Source organism: Pithys albifrons, chromosome 11, assembly GCF_047495875.1.
Source record: "Pithys albifrons albifrons isolate INPA30051 chromosome 11, PitAlb_v1, whole genome shotgun sequence".
In the NCBI taxonomy this organism is placed as follows: domain Eukaryota; kingdom Metazoa; phylum Chordata; class Aves; order Passeriformes; family Thamnophilidae; genus Pithys; species Pithys albifrons.
In genome coordinates, this window is record NC_092468.1 from 21,936,332 (window position 1) to 21,953,098 (window position 16,767).

The following is a 16,767-nucleotide window of genomic DNA, read 5'->3' on the forward strand; positions in this document are numbered from 1 at the left end:
AAATTTTATTTGCATTTATTATGACACCAAAAAGCTTTACTATGAGAAACTTAAGTGGCTTACCCCATTTCACACTAAAGCCATGAGATGTTATTGGCCCCTTAATAACAGGTCTGGTTGGAGGTCCTGGCCTGTCTGGGCTGGTTGTGCAGACCAACACTTCACTGGGAGAGCTCTTCCCTTCCACATTAGAAGCAAACAGCTGAAACAAAACCACAACGAGTTCACCCTTGTTTACTGTACCTGCTTTTCTGACAGTTCTGCCTGAGACTTCCTTTAGAATTGCACAAATGTCATTAAATAAAAAATATAACACGTCCCAAAGTGTGTGGAATTCTAATAACAGATACTAGATTGTGGTTTGTAAAGAAACAACATAACATTGATTTTCCCCCTCTCCATCAGCAATAGATCATGACACATTTAAGATAAAAGCAGTGCTTGTTTTCCCTTTCTAAAAACTTTCACTTTTTTAAATAACTGTGGCAACTTGCAGTTATTTTTGTTAAGAAAAGCCCCAAACCACAAAATGATGATGAAAACTTTGCAATTTTTTGTTTTGGGGTATTTCAAACTGCTATTTAAAACAAAATAATTCAAAGTATCTGTAATGACACAATTAAAAGTAAGATCAAAGTTGTGCCTGTAGCCAGTGACACCAGGCTACAGATTTGCTCTGATATCAACACAGTTTTGTAAAACCCATTTTTAATTGAAATCAGGGCTGTAGAGAAGTCCTTTTCCCTCAGTGAGCCATGGCAGCTTTTACAATACTAAACTAAAAGGTATCATCTCTGAGTGACATTGCAAGAAATTCCCAATTGTTTGCGTAGTTCTTTATGCAACTTCTCAAGGTCTTCTAACCCACATGGTAGGAAAAAAGCTCTTCCCTGTGAGGATGGTGAGACACTGGAACACGTTTCCCAGAAAAGCTGTTGGTGCCCCATCCTTGGAAGTGTTCAAGGCCAGGCTAGATGGAGCTATGAGCAACCTGGTCTAGAGGAAGGTGTCCCTGCCCATGGCAGGGGTTGGAAAGAGATGAGCTTTAAGATCCCTTCCTACCCAAACCATTCCATGACTTAAATGAGTCTTTGGGTAAAGTTTTCATTTTGCTGCTCCTGAATATACTAAGACATACAGAAGACAAATGATTTTGAATGCACACAAGCCCGTGGCATCCTTCTCTCCCTGTGCTGTTCATAAATGACAGGAAGCTGCTTCCAGATACCAACTCTGGCCATGGGAGCACAGAGGATGTTGGCTTCACATGCAGCTTCTGCCCATCTCCAGGAGCATCCTGTGCTCCAGACAGCACATCCTGTGAAGCCACTACAGTGGACAGTCTCAGGGGTCTGCGTTTAGGAGCACGCACAGAGCAGGAGACAGCAACACTTGCTAAAAAAGAGCTCCAAACCAGCCACATGGACACACAAGACAGAAAAGCCTCGATTTCCGGCTGCCAGGGGAAGACAGGCCCCTGGGTGCCTCACAGTGTTTGCTCCATCCTGTAGAGATGAGATGGGACTTGTGACTACAGACCACTTGGGGAGCAATGCAGCCAAGTACAACTATCTCACACCCTAAGCCAGACTCCTGCAACACCCTGCCTGACAGCACATGGTATGAGAACTATGCTTGTTCCAAAAAGGCTGAGCAACAGCATCTCCTGTGACAAAAGTAAAAATACAACTCACAGTTTAATCTGTTAGGTTGCAATATAAAGTAAACTTGTATTTGATGACTCAGTTTTGGAGGGAGTATTAAAGGATTTCTACAGAGCCTGGAAAAAAACCCAACACAGAACACACTGTGCAATGACAAGAGGGAAGAGATTTTACCCTGAATTTATACTGTGTGCTTCTTCTGAGATTCTTCACAGTACAGGCTTGCTCCTCTCCAGTGTACTTTGGGTGAAACACACTATCCTAAAAAAAACCAAAACCAAACAAATTCCTGTAACCGAGGAGTTTGAGAAAGTGCTCCCTGTATTACAGTCTATAGCTACAACACATTATAGCAAAGGAGCTTTATAACCGAGTGCTTTATTATTATTATTATTATTATTATCATTATTATTATTATCATTATCATTACTACTACTACTTTAAAGCTGCAAGGTCATAATAATTTTCTTCTAGAGGCATAGTGCAGCTGGCCTAAATAATATAATTTTGCTGCAAAATAAGCACAAAAGCAATTGTGGCAGTTTAACCTGTTACAGCACTGGAAGTGACAGATGACAGAACATCCCCCACCACAGAGCAGTGAGGACACAGCAGACTGAACTGGTTAAGAACAAGCTGCCCTGTACCTCACAGACTCCTGTGCAGCTTTGTTAGTAATCATGGCTGACAGGACAGATTTTTTTAGCTAAGGATTCATAATTAATTCTGCTGTGGAGCAGAACAAATCACACAGCTCCATCCTGCCAAGTACCCAGTACGCCTGGAAGGCCCTCCAAAGCAGCATTCCATGTTCTTCTCAGTGATCTTCAATTAATAAATGGAAACTCAGTTTAAGCTACGCACTTTATAGTAACACAGCACTTACATTATCTTCTTCCTGAATTTCCAGGGTGTAGGAAATCACTTCCTCTGGTGTACAGCCTTCTACTTTATTCCACTGCAATGAGATCCACGTAACACCAGCTCGAACAAGCCTTGGTGCAGAAGGGGTCTGAGGAATATTACCTGCAGTGTAGCAAACCACCTCCTGGCTGTACCCACTGCTCAGAGACACAGAAGGAGAGAAAGGAATATTAAAACACACAAACCAACCAAACCAAAACACCCCTGAACTTCAATGTATTTAGAGAAATATTTCACATTTTTGGAAAGTCTGGACAACGTTCAAATTGCCCAGGTGGAAAAGATGAACACTCAGTTAGGAAATGCCAGAACTAAGAATAAAAAAAATGCAGGATTATGATCCTCACAGTCATTTTTACAGATTTATCACAATTATATTGAAAAAAAAATTGATTGCCTAGAAATACTAACTTACTATTAACTGTCAAGTAAGGAAAATCACATTTAGCTAATTGGGGAACTAAAATATAAGAAATAATGCCCCAAGTATTCAACTTTTAGTATTCAACTTTTGGATGTTGAACTTGAGAAGCTCAGAATACAACTACTATAAAATCAAAACACAACTTCTATTTAAGCTATACCCTTGAAAGCTGAGTTCTCAGCAAAGCCAGTCCACTGTTTCAGACAACCCCCTTCAAAGAAAGCAGGGAAAATTTATTCAGTCCTGCCCATACACGCTCAGCATCACGTAGGAGCTGCCTGGTGCAGGCACAGACACCTTCCAACCCTCCAGGCTGGCTCTACTCCTGAATTTCCCTGCCCAAACTTCTTTGCATTTTAAGCTGAGCATAAAGTTCTCTTTTGCACAGCTCAGGCTGCAGCCAGAGAGAACACCCATGGCCGAGGGGGTGCAGTCTCTCATTTTGTCAAATCCTGGCACCCTTGAAACGTAACAGGCAGGAGATGAGCAAGTGTGGAACAGTTCTTTTAAATCTCCATGCAGAACATATTATGTGCAGTGGAATTTGAGAATGAAGGTTAAAATGGACAGAATTTGGTGACATTTTGGGAGGAGAACAAAGAACTCTCAAGTGAAGGTAATGTTCTTGCAATTTTCAAATCTCTGTTCCCAAAGTACAAACGTATTTTGTGCCTTAAAGCTATTCCACAAATTTAATACACAGAAAATACACCTCCTTTTTCTGAGTCTTCTTTCTCAAAAATAGCATCTTTGTTCAAATACTTTTATAGTTAAATAATCCACCTATAACTAATAATCCACCCACACGAGACAAAAATCATCCTAGATGTTAAGTTCACAAGCATTACAAACAACAAAAGCTATCTTATGACATGAAGTGTTAGATGACATTATCATGTCATAATTTTGAGTGCTGTCTATAAAATAAGCCATGTGCTGCTGGTGCTTATCTCACAGATTGGCACAGAGCAGCTGACCATAAGTACAGTTCATAGTTCACTCTCTCCTCATCAGCCTAAGGAGAAAAAAAAAAAAGAGAGGGGGGAAGTGCTGAAACACGCCCTAAAATACTCTAAAAATCTGGAATCTGGCAAAGAAAAGAGATGCCAGAACTGGGATCTTTGCACAAACTCAATCCTCTTCCAGTTATACTCAGCAGCTCCACCTCAAGCCCCCTCTCTCTCCAGGTCAAGTATTATTTCTACAGGGAGGGAAGTAATCTTGCAGAAGTTGAGAAAAGGGACTGTGCATACATGAATAGTTTCAGTGCTGCTCAGGGAAAACACAGGAACATGAAATAAGCAATTTTTTAAAGCTATATGTTACTGAGAGGTTTGTGTTCTCTTTTAGAAAAGAGAAGAATACAGCAATCTCCCTCCACAAAACACATTGTTATATGTCACTAGTGTTTCTTTTTGTGTCCTTCTTATAATAATGATTAGATCCTGTTTAGCTAAGAAGGACAATAAAGGAGTACACAAGAGCACTGGATGTTTGAGTTCTTCACAACTAAACTCTTCCTGGCCCACTTTCCTTCCCTGAGCAGAGGAGTGCACACACAGCCCTTGCAGCACAATGTCTCTTTGGGCACACTCTGGTCCTCAGCTGCACAACATTTCACCCCAGTGCTCCCTAGCAGCTCCCAGAGGATTGAACTAAGTCTCATTTCTCATCATCTTCATCTGAATGCATCTGTTAATGTGCAAGGAAAAGCAGAAGCTAACTCCCATCTTTCAGTGCCTCTGGGTGTGCCCATCCTCTCTCAGTCCTGGCTCTCCCCCTTCTTCCCCATCCCACCAGCCAGCCCTGCCAGTCCTGAGGAAAAAGGAATGGACTGTACTGTTGAAAAGAGACAGAAGGGCTTTGCTTTAAACCAGAAAAATAAATATATCAAGATTCCTTTCAAAATCTGTAACTCAACTTCCTCTGGCTTGTTTTTCTTGGTTCACAGAGGTCCCTAGTGGGAATTTTACATAACAGATGTATTCTTTTTGTATTAGGAGTAGACCACAAAACACCATTTAACACCTCAAAAGGAGCCTATCTTCTTAGGCTGACCTCATCATGCTGGAGGTACAGGGCAATTCCCTGGGAGGTGAAGGATACCACCAGAGAAGGTGCAACTTGCCTTAATGCATTAATAATAGAGCCAATGTCAGATATTTAACTTAAAACCCTGAAGAGAAAAAAAAACCCAACACAAATCCCACCCAGAAATTCATCTTTAAACTGTTATTGACAGTTAAACTTCTGAGGTATCACTTTTACCTCAAGAAAGTGTGCACCTTGAGAAACTCACCTAGTACCGATGTCGTTCTGGGCTGCTAATCGGAAGGTGTAACCCAAAGCTGGACAAAGCTTAGTCAGCTTGCAATGCTTCTGGCTCCCAAAGTAACATTCTCTGAAACCACTGTTCCTCTTTCCCTAGAAAGAGAGAAGTCTGTCATCAGATCGCTATGAAACAAAACCACACAGTGCTTACTTCAGAAAGCTGTTAAGTGATATTAGAATTAGATGTTTCCATAAGGCACCGTGCAAAGGAAGCTGTGTAAGCACTGACAGCATTGCTACACTCTGAAAATCCCCCAAGAGCAGCCCAGTCAGTCTGCTGTCAGAACTCTCCTATTCTCAGATCTCTATGTTTATGAGATGCACCTAAAGCTCCTGGCATTTTCCTTGAAATGCAATTTATCCCACTCGTTAAAAAAAAAGCAGGCAAATTAAGGGTGGAATTATCTCTCAATCCACTCAGTCACAGAGGCACACGAAAGGTGCAGCCAGTATTTCTTGCAAACACTACCCTCCACACCTCCATCCCTTCCTGTCCTTCAGGAATTCTCTATCCCACAAGAGGGCTCTCGCTCCCCACAGTCCAGCCATGGTCAGACCCAGCAGAACAAGCCCGGGTACAATGAGCCCCATGCTCTGCTCTCCAGGGCAAAACAACACCAAGGAAAGTTTAACGTGCCAGTTCTACACCCATGGCACGTGACGAGTGAAGAGGATTTTTGGGGAAATGTGCAACTTTGTTAAGAAACTTGGATGCCAGAGGGATGGTTTATGGGAGTCTCACAACAATGTGATCTAAAACAATGATCCATCCTGACAAAGCCAAGACGAGGCAGCAGCCAGAGTGGATATCAAGGCGCCTCTTCAGCTCTGAAATCCTTCCTCAGGTACAAACCAGCAAAGCTGAGGACAAGGACACTCAAAGGTTCTCCCTTTCACCCCTCCCACATTTAAAACAAAACAAAAACCTTTTAAATCTACCCCCAACTGTACACCCTGGGGTAAAAATTAAGCTGAGCTGCTTGCCAGAGAGAGATCCTAAAATAACAAGGAATAGCTGGTCTTATCATGTGTCACACATAGGAAATGGTCAACTTGAAACCTTTCTGGAGAAAGGGCATGGATTGCTCAACTCTTCGTTAATAGTATCTACCAGAAGTGAAGCTGTTTAAAGGTGTTTTAATTTCAATACTTGAATGCAAAAATTAATGGGCAATTACATTATGAAGGATCCCAAAGCCCACCAGAGTAGAAGCCTGGCTAAGGACACCTGTGGGCTCAGACAGGTGCAGGAGACAGAACTACCCCTGAAAAACTCTGCTATGCCATTTACTATCTTTGGCACCTGTCTCTACAATTTTTAATTATTATTTTATTATCTATATGGTTGTCCCTCACTGCAGCCAACAGCCTCACCTGTTTGCCTCCCTGGGCTCACTCTGCCCTCCCACACCCTGTTCTTCCTCCATGCTCAGTACATCACTTCACCACTGAAGATCTCAAAAATGCCTGAGTGGGATGTGTTTTTCACTGGCCCATATTCCAGCCCCTACCAATTTCTACTTATTTTTCCTCACTGCAGCGCAGAAGGAAAAACTCCCCAGAATGTTTGCAGTGAATCTCCAAAATGTGTTTATCAAGCTAGAAACAATCACGCAGATCTCCAGCACAGAATAACAATGTGGAGACACTGAAGGGACATTTATCACACTGGCAAACAGCCCTACCTTTTACTTATACAGAGTGAGCCTACACCTCTTCTAGAATTTGGTTTTATACACAATCTCCTTCAACTTCACCCACCTGCTCCAGCTGTAACATTACTGTACAGATCAAGTAAATCAAGGGATGGAACTGGAAGAAAATCAGGATTCTCAAAGTAAAAATATTATATAAATGAGAAAACCTCTTCAGACATATATTCCCCAGTTACAGATTTCTACGATAGAATTATATTAGGACAATAATGACACATCCCAGCTCAGCAATGATGTATGTAAAATCCAGACTTCACAAAACCTTATTAGAAGTCCTATGTTTCAGCAAAATATCCATTCATCAGTGCAGGACTACTAAGAATAGGTATTTTTTCTCTTCCTATGCAAACTCTCTTTTATAGGTTGAGTTGCATTAAATTAGTTTTTCAATTTTTCTCCAACTCTTAAATGACTCCACTACTTATGAACAATTGAAAACATTTATTTTTGGCTTCTACTTAAGAATGCTTTTTATTTTTGCAGTTTTCCTATGCTTTTTTCCAAGAGAACAAAGTGACCAAATGCTAAGCATGTGGTCAATAAAGCAATGCTGGCTAAAAAGGAAAGGCATGGAAAATCTCACCTGTAGCACAATGCCTGAACTGAGAGCAACGGGCCAAGTAAACTAATTTGTCAAACTAGAGAGTTAAAATCTTGCCAAGATTGCCAAACATTTAAGTTATCCTCAACTTTATAACAGTACAAACTCTGATATTGTATACATTTCTCTTCTAGAACTGGTATTGTACATTCTCCAGACTCACTCAGAGACCAACTGGTATTCAAATTACTCAGACTGGCTGGTATTTTGGATTCTATTGGCACTAATTGGAGAGGCTGGCCGATATTTCTAATTATCCTGGCATTAATAGCCTGGAAATAGCCTCTCCGCTCCTTCTCTCCCAAGATTTATGAAAGCACTAATGCTGGCATAATTATAGACAGGAACAACTGGCAGGCTGGTACTGGCTGCCACCCAAGAGTCTTACAGCTTTCCCAGAATCCTTCTCCTATTCTTTGTACACTCGGCATCCAAGTTTTTAATCCTTTAAATAATGTTTCGTAAGTTGCTTAAAATACACTGTATCATTTCCGCAAATATTTCTAATCCCCAGATTTCAGAGGGAGAATGCTGTCCGACTTCTTCAGCCCTGCCTTCTCCAGCCTGGGTTCCCTATTCTTCTCCAGGACAACCCATACTGTGATGATCATCAGTGCCTGTTTGAGGAGACAAGAATAATTCAGCTCCACAAATCCCTTACAATTTGTACAATACTCTAACAGAGCATTTAAACACAAGTTTTAAGAGTTTTGCCTGCTATTTCAGCTGTATTTCAAGCTACACACTCAACACAGGGTGCCAGAGTGTCTCTTGGTGAGTGTATTTATGGAACAAGAGTTTTGAGAATTTAAATGGATTTTGTTGACTGCATTCCCTGCAGCACACACAGTAAATAAACACAAAAGGAGAAAGTGGCCATTGCAGGTACAGTGATGCATGAATGGAGCACAGCCCCTCACCACGGAAGTCTGAGGCAAAGCTGCCAGCATCAGATCTGCAACCAGGAGGCAGGAGGGACATCTGTGGCCATGACAGCATTAGCTGCTGTGTTTGGGTGATATTGGCAATAAAAAGGAACAGACTGATATTCAATCTGACACAGAGCTGCAAAGCAAACTGTCAACAATTAGCGTAACACACCCTAAGATCTCTGCAAAGCATTTATTGTGCAAGTTATACAAGTAACTAAATTTTCTCTACATATAAACATTTGTAAGATAATAAAGGACCTATGAAACATCCCTAAAATATATACAAACTCCCATTTTATCCAAGGCTCTCCTCCTGCATGTCTCACATGAGTGGCACAGCAACAGAAGAGACTCAGAGGACAGGTAAGTGAACAAACAAACATGGAGCTCTGTGTCTCCAAACTCCAGGGCAGCATCACTGAGATACTTGGCTCAGGATTACCAGCTGGTAAGAAACAAGCACATCTCTGCTACCTCAAGAAATTTAAAATTTTGTGGCAGAACTAAATTAACTCAATCTTCCTATATATAAACTTCATTATTAACTATCCATCACCAAATCATTAAATAGTGTGGTATTGTATCAGTCTACTCTCGAGTAGATTAAAATGAGCTGCTTACTGGATGAGAACTAAAGCTGCTTTGAGTTGTACACAAAACAGGGACACACACTGCGTGAGAGGGATGTCCTTGTCTCTGGCTCAGGAACATTCCTCCCCTTTCCCATAGAATGAATAGGATACTCTCGCTGTCCATATGCACAAGAGAAACATTTACTTACTACCACTTAATCACAGAACCAGCATTTCACATCTAATTAGAAACAAAGGCCTGATTCTTACAGCAGTGCCAGCAGCATTTTTCAATGCAGTTACAGTTTACTGATTTTGATGAACGCTGGCATCAGGAGAAAGCATCACCTCCTTTACAGTCATGTTTTCTGTCTGGTATATTATGAATGCTGTTTTTTTCTGATTAGCCTTTTGCTTACCCTGAATAATCAATCCTGGCACCAAGTCATCAATTGATTAGTTCAGGTTTGTAAGTTCACAGTTCATACCAAAAGAGGCAGAAGGTGAAGTTTTCCTTAATTTATAATTTTAACTTATTTTACTGCCAGATGACTATTGCCAATCCCAGCACCTGAGGACCAGGCTTGTTGACATCCCACTGGATTTCAAAATAATTGAGACAAAGGGGCTGATCCTACCTACTCTGAAGCTAATGGAGACTTTGCTAGTGTACATCCAATGTGACTCAATGTACTGAACTACTATTTTATTCCACTGTTAAGGAATGAAGAGTATCCTTCAAGATTTTTCAGGCATTTTAAGAATCACACAATATGCTGAGTTGGAAGGGACCCATAAGGATCAGCAAGTCCAACCCTTAGCCCTGCACAGGACCATCCCCAAGAGTCATACAATGTGCCTGAGAATATCAGTTTATTAGCAATGCATTACTCTGTAATTCAAAGACCCACAACAGTAATGGGCAAGTATTTGTGTTTTCTAACATGTAACACCAGTCACATTACAAACCATTTAATCCAAATTGGGAGGGAAAAAGAAGGAACAGCAGGAATAGTTTTATCTATTGATGGAATTCCAGAGTCCACAGGTCAGGCAAAACCCCGAAACTCCAAACTAAACTGAGGAGGCAGCTGGGTGGGATTGGCACAGTAACATTAAGCAGTGTAACCTAGAATTTCCCACCTCACCTAACCCTAGGGCTGCAAAACATGGCACTTCTGCTGTTGCTTTACAGCAAGAATTAATTTTCTGCATACATAAGTGATGCCACCTACACTCTTGGCTGCATTTTCCATGCTACCAACTGTGCCTCTGCCCTCTACAAACAGGAGGAACCAGGGTGAGATATTGTTGAGCATCTGACACGCTCCAAGATCCAGAGATCCCAGGCACAGGCAACTTGTGACCCACCATGTGGGAGCACAGAGGGGTTGCTGGAGCCCCTCTCTTGGTGGATGGCACAGCTCAGGCTAGGAGAACACACTGGTGTGACTGGTATACAGCTGAAGATGCCTGTCTGAATGTTTCCACCACTTCCCACACCTCCTGTGCCTGATGCCAGTTTTGTTTCCACAGTCTGAGGCTGCAGCCCTTTCACAACAGCATTCCAGGACCTGTGTGTGGGGAGGGCTTTCCACAGATCATTCACACACCATCCTTGCTTAGGAAGGGACCCAACTTCCCAGGCAGGCTGTCATTTTAAGATGCTTTTCCAAATTTATCATCAGATAGATTTCTTGTTCTCTGCTCTTGCAAAGCCCTCCCCGCTCTGCAGCCATGATTTAATTTCCTTCTGATGGCTGATTTTCCCGTGTTTATACTTTATCCTGTGCCCTGTAGCTAATGAATGCTGCTCTAGCTGAGATCTGGCAGCGTGTTTGCTGTTGCCTGGCAAGCCTTCTCCTCTGCTCTGATGTATTTATTTCTTGATTTCACCAGCACACAGTGTGGCATTGTGAAAAAGTCAGTGCTTTTGCTTACGTGGAGTTTACACAACCAAGAGTGAGGGTACAGAGCACTGCAAGTGAATTCTCTTTTGTACTTGAGAAGTGTAATTCCAGTAGCTAAATGCACCTCATGTCAGAGGCACAACTTGCCATAGCACCTGAAAAAGTGAGTGGGACATCCTGCCAAGTCATCATTGCATGAGATGAGGTTCCTTCAGACCCAGGCACAGCCAGTCTGCATCTTCAGACTTCTTTAATAAGCCTTAACAGCATGTTTTAATTTAGCGACTACAAATTGCATTTCTGTCTCAGAGGAAAAAATATTTTGGAGACACTACATCTGTAGCATTAACTGTCTCAGAATCTGACAATTACATTTCAGCCAGGAGTCCTGTCAAATCCTTGGAGGTGTACCAAATTAATTTGTGCAGGACCATTATTCTTTCATCTGTGCTGGTTAGTTATCTATTGTGATCTCAGATTTCAGGGCTGTAACTGAGAAAACAAGGTAATAAAAACAGATTAAGGGAATCAGGATGCCTTAATTTTTTCCCCATTGGTACCTGAGCTGCCTTAAAACCAAACTGCTTTTGCCCTGTGAAAAATAGATATCATAACCATTCTTTCTGAAGACAAAACTCTAGGTATATACCCAGTATTAAAGGGTTTAAAGGACAAAAGAATTTTAGAATCACCATATATATCCAAAATTATGTCTAAGCTCCATGCAGACAAAATGAACATCCAAAGTATTTGCACTGTATTACTGGTCTGCTGGTGGTCTTTCTTCTGACAAAGCCTTCTGTTGCTTCCCTTCCCTTTGCTGGCTGGAATCATCCACAATTCCACTGCTTCACTGCTCGGTGCTGTTATGTTCCCATGGCTCCAAATTACTGGAAGCCTTGGAAGAGATCACAACTGCACAGTCAAGGTGTCACAGAGGCACAATGGGATCATCCTGGCCCATCCTCTTGGAGAAATCTCTCTTTAATCTCTTTTCCCAGACCTCACACTTTGTTTTTTTCCTTCTTCACTGACAGCCTTTCCCCTTCCATTATGCAGAGAGGGACAGCAAGTCATTCTGAAGTTATTGTTTTCAGTTCAGAGGGTTTCTCATCATGCAGACCCCACTTGCTGTGACAGTGCATACAATAAATGTTTGCACAGTGAGTGGTTCCAACACCCAACATGTAACAGAATGATCTGGGCATACGTTATTAGTGCAATGATGGAAAACTATTCATAACAGAATATTCCCTTTAGAATATTTCTAGACTACAAAAGACGTTTCTCAGACTGCACAACCCTTTCATACACTTCATTTCCTGACTCATGACCTTTTTTCTTAATGTGTTGCCCAAGCCCTTTCTGTCAGCCATTATGTACTTTTTTCCTTCAAAGATAATACTCCCTGACTCATGCTTTCTGCAGAAACATGACTTGCACAAAAGAAAGGAGGCAGAAAGGAATTAGGGGACAAAGGGAGGACTCAAAAGAACCCACCTCCAAAAAATCAACCACCTCATAGTGCCAGGGCACTCTCCCCAGCAGCCCATTGCTCACTAACCATGTAAGAGAGGAAAGAACTTAATTTCTTCTGTGTTTGGAAGGGGACTAATTGTCATTATGTAAAGGACACTTAATTTGACCCTGAGTACATTTTCTGCAGAAAAGGCTGCAAGATCATGGCTCTTCTCCTCTGAGGCAGGAACAGTGTTTGTTCTGCACTTGGACAGCAACCAGAAGAAAGAGATCATGAACAGAACTCTAAGATACATCACAAGTAATTGCATAATAAGCAATACTAAATAAATACACCAAGTGAGTGACAGAAGTTAGACTTCAAGAGTACAGAACATTGCCTCTGCATAAAATACACTGAATGGAAAGTTTTCCCTTGCTGCCCCTTTCACTTTTCCAACTCTTTACCTAATGCCATGAGGATTTCATTTTCCTCTTTCTACTTTCTCCTGTATTTAATTATTTTTCTTTACTCAGCAAATCCTTGTAAAGCCGGAGTATCATTTATCTGTGTATTTATTTCAACTAGTTACTACTTACCTCATCCCACTCCAGAAGGTAGCTGGTGATTTTTGAACCATTATCAATGGGTGCCTACGAACACAAACAAACAAAAGGTGACTTGGGGAACAAGAAAAAACTACTTCACCACCCCCCAGGCAAATGACTACAGTTTCAAGTGAAAACAAAGCTCTGCACATGGCTTGGCAACTCTTAACGAATACTGGGAAGAAGCTGGACCTAATGAAACACATACATTTTAAAAGTCAAGTCAGTGCACAGGAAGGGATTTGTCAGAGTACAGCGAGTTCAAGTCCCTGACTGAAAAATGACTGTCTCAGCTTTCAATTATTTCCAGTATTTATTCTCACTGTCAGTAAACTCCTTTTCCCTGCTTTCTTGCCCGATCCCAGTGTTACTTACCTTCCACTGTAAGGTTAAGGAGCTTTTGGTCCTGTGCGAGGGTTTGGGTGGGAAGGGACACTCTGGTGCTGAGCTGTGAGTGGTGAAGCTTACTGGCTCTGAGCAGGATCCCTTTACTGAGTTGTACATTGCATATACCCTGGAAACAGTATTCAAATGGGTTATAAATTTGCTGACAGTTACAGTGACTCTGCCTCAGCCACACTATTTGACTACCAAAGCATCCATGATACCATCCACTAATGACAGATTTATCACAGATCAGTGTCTATCCTTATTTTACTTCATTTTATACAAGTATGCAAAAAAAAAGCACCCAGAAAACACACGGGAGAAGATGAACTAATGTAATGTAATGTAATGCAATGTGATTTTTGCAAATACTCCCATAGACCACTGAGTTATCTCCATCACCAGTTCTTTCTGCCACTATTTCCTTGCCTATTGCCAGACTTCAACACACTGCTAAAATCCTCTGTCACAACAAAAAGTATGAAACCACGAGAAAAAGGTATAAACTTTAATGCCTGGTTTATACTTGATGCACATGTACCACGCTGGTCTCCTTCCATGGGTACAAGCTCATCCTGCATAGCTCAGGTGTCACCAATTAGTGGACCTCCATTAATTAGAACTAATACAGCTCAGCAATACCGCTCTGGTAAACTAAAAACCTTCAAAGCAAATTTGATTTAAGGCATGTCCTCTATGTATCAGCATAGAGGGGGATACACAATACCAAATCACGTGGGAAAGCAAATGTGATGTAGTTGAGCACTTCCTCACGAGGTGCTTTTCTCTGAAAAATTAATGATGTTATTTTTTCCCTTCCCATTTTCCATGCAGCAAAAGAAAAGTGCAAATTGGTAGTTGTCTACTAAAATAAAAGTTCAAACCATGACCAGACGATGACCTCTGAGTTGGCTGTGCTATTGTGTACTTGAATGCAGAGCTAAAGAAAGGGCAATTCCTAAATTTGTTTTCAGTAGATATGAGTTTATGTACAATGGCCACCTACACAGAATCAAACCTTTTGGGGGAGGCTGACAAGAACTGCTGCAGTGCTGCTTTACCCATCACCTGTTAGGAGTCAGGAGTGAGAACAAATGCAATTAATTAATTGAGTCTGCATCTGGCAAGTGGTCTGTACGTGTGCTGGAAATGAGCATAGCCAAGCGTCCAACACGAACCATAAGGGAATATAACCATGAGAAAATGAGCTTAAGGGGCATCCTCTGCATATCACAAACACTCAGCACAGTCAGCCCTGAAGGTGCCAAAACAATACACATAAAGGAAAGCAGGCAGTAGGTTCAGATTGAACCAGGCTGTCCCAGGTGCCCAGCAGGGCAGCAGCAAGAACAGGCACCTTGTCCAGTGGAGACAAAACCCTGAGAAATGTTGCCAAGGTCAAGCAGACCCAAGGCGATGTGCCCAGTAACTGCTGGCCTCATAAATTTCTTTACTTAGCAGATTTATTTCTTCACAGTTGTCAATACATAATGCAGTTTCAGTGAAGAAAAGAAACTGTCATGGAAAGCAAACAGGCAGCTTGTTCAGTGTCAGCTCGCTCTGCTACAAACACGGGCTGCTGCTTTGGAAGGCTGATTTTTATAGTTAGCAGTCACTTGTTTTTAAACAGAAGTTACTGCTAATTGTTCACAAACGACTTGTAATTTGGCAAACCTGCAGGAAGGTGGAGGGAGCTGTAGGTATGAACGAAGAAGTCAAACAGGTCATGAGACTAATACAATGCCCCTCAAAATGACCAAGACCTCAACCCAACTGCACATGCTATCACTCCTTTGCTGCCCAGCCCAGGAGCTTCATCTTTTACTTATTTATGTGCTTCTACTTGAAAAGTTCATTTTAGAGCACCAGTAGAAACTACCCTTAAAAATAGAAAGAACCTGCAGTATCAGAATAAGATGAACACATTTTGGTGTTGGATCCTTTTTAGAGCTCAGGTGTTTGTTCATTAAAGTTTTTACAAATAGCAGCAGCCTTGATATAGCACACCACACTTGGCCCTTGTCTAGAAAAACAGAAGGGAACAACAGACAAGAGTGAAAGGATTTTTTTTTAAAGGATATTGAGGGTAAGTGAACAGGATGTGAATTTGAAGCCTTAGTTCACAAATGAAGTCTTTAAAAAATGCAACATAAACAGGTAACACAGACGGTGTTAAAAACACCAGGGAGCAAAACTAGAATCCGTTAATTGTTCATGTGTAAAACACATTTTCAGAATCAAAGAAAAATATGTCCTGAAAATACCAACACAGACTGGAGTAAATGTATTTTTTTCTTGCAATAAAAGCTGAAATCACTATAGTCAGATGAATTTATAATCAGCAGATTTACTTCTCAAAGCATGGACTACTTATGAAAAAAGCTTGCTGGAGTATTTTCAGTGCTGTCACCTGTTTTACAGTAGCTGAAGAAACACCAGTTGCTTGAGTCAAAGTTTTAAGTATCCCACTTTCACACACAAGCACCTCCACCTGTCTGTTATCCATACAGACAGAAATACAGATACACAGACTTCTTTTTCCCTATTACCATAGCAATGACAACAATACAACAGAAAAGATACTGCTCAATAAGCAGTATAATTTAAGGTCCAAGATAAAATCCATTGTAAAATATTTAGAAACCATTGAAAAATACACCTACAGAGGGGATCATTAAATTCTTGAAGGACACTGCATCCTTAGTTAAAAAACTTCCACATTTATTCTCATATAAGTGGAGAGTTTATATTTAAATCACATTTGTAATCACACTAACTCACCTGACATGATAATCTGTTGCTGGCCTAAGGTCCTTCAGGTTATATTCTAATTCTTCTCCACTGCAGGAAAGAAGCCCAAATCCAACAAATTAATAAATTAGGAAAAGTAGTATCACACTTAGCATGGCTAATGGGATTGTAACTTGAAAGGAGAAAGACAATCCCACCAAAGAAAAACAGTAGCAAACAATATACCAACAATTTGTCAACATACATCACATTTCTTGAAAACTTCATAAAGCTCCATATACAGAAGAAAAGAATTTACCATCCCAATTTCTACAGTAAACCAGCTATATGGGTTTATTTCAATCATATCCTGACATTTTGTTGATATTTCCATAAAGCACATTGTGGTTTTCAACTCTCCCAGAGCTGAAAAGAATGGAATCCACACATTATTTTTGTACTTTCTGCACATTCCCTGTTTCCAAATACTTCATAAAAAGTGAGCCATTG

General features: G+C 41.0%; 1 protein-coding gene across 4 annotated transcripts in view; it reads right to left on the bottom strand.

Annotated features, from left to right (window-relative positions):
• The window catches only part of FNDC3B (fibronectin type III domain containing 3B), a 189,863-nt gene that overhangs the window by 41,244 nt on the left and 131,852 nt on the right, over positions 1–16,767 (bottom strand). For all 4 annotated transcript variants that reach the window (XM_071566299.1, XM_071566295.1, XM_071566297.1 and 1 more), the window contains 7 exons: positions 16,309–16,368; positions 13,516–13,654; positions 13,132–13,185; positions 5,312–5,436; positions 2,551–2,725; positions 1,839–1,925; positions 64–202 (listed from right to left, as the gene is read on the bottom strand). In XM_071566299.1, coding sequence (XP_071422400.1) covers positions 64–202; positions 1,839–1,925; positions 2,551–2,725; positions 5,312–5,436; positions 13,132–13,185; positions 13,516–13,654; positions 16,309–16,368 — 779 coding nt within the window. The remainder of the gene's footprint in view (positions 1–63; positions 203–1,838; positions 1,926–2,550; positions 2,726–5,311; positions 5,437–13,131; positions 13,186–13,515; positions 13,655–16,308; positions 16,369–16,767) is intronic.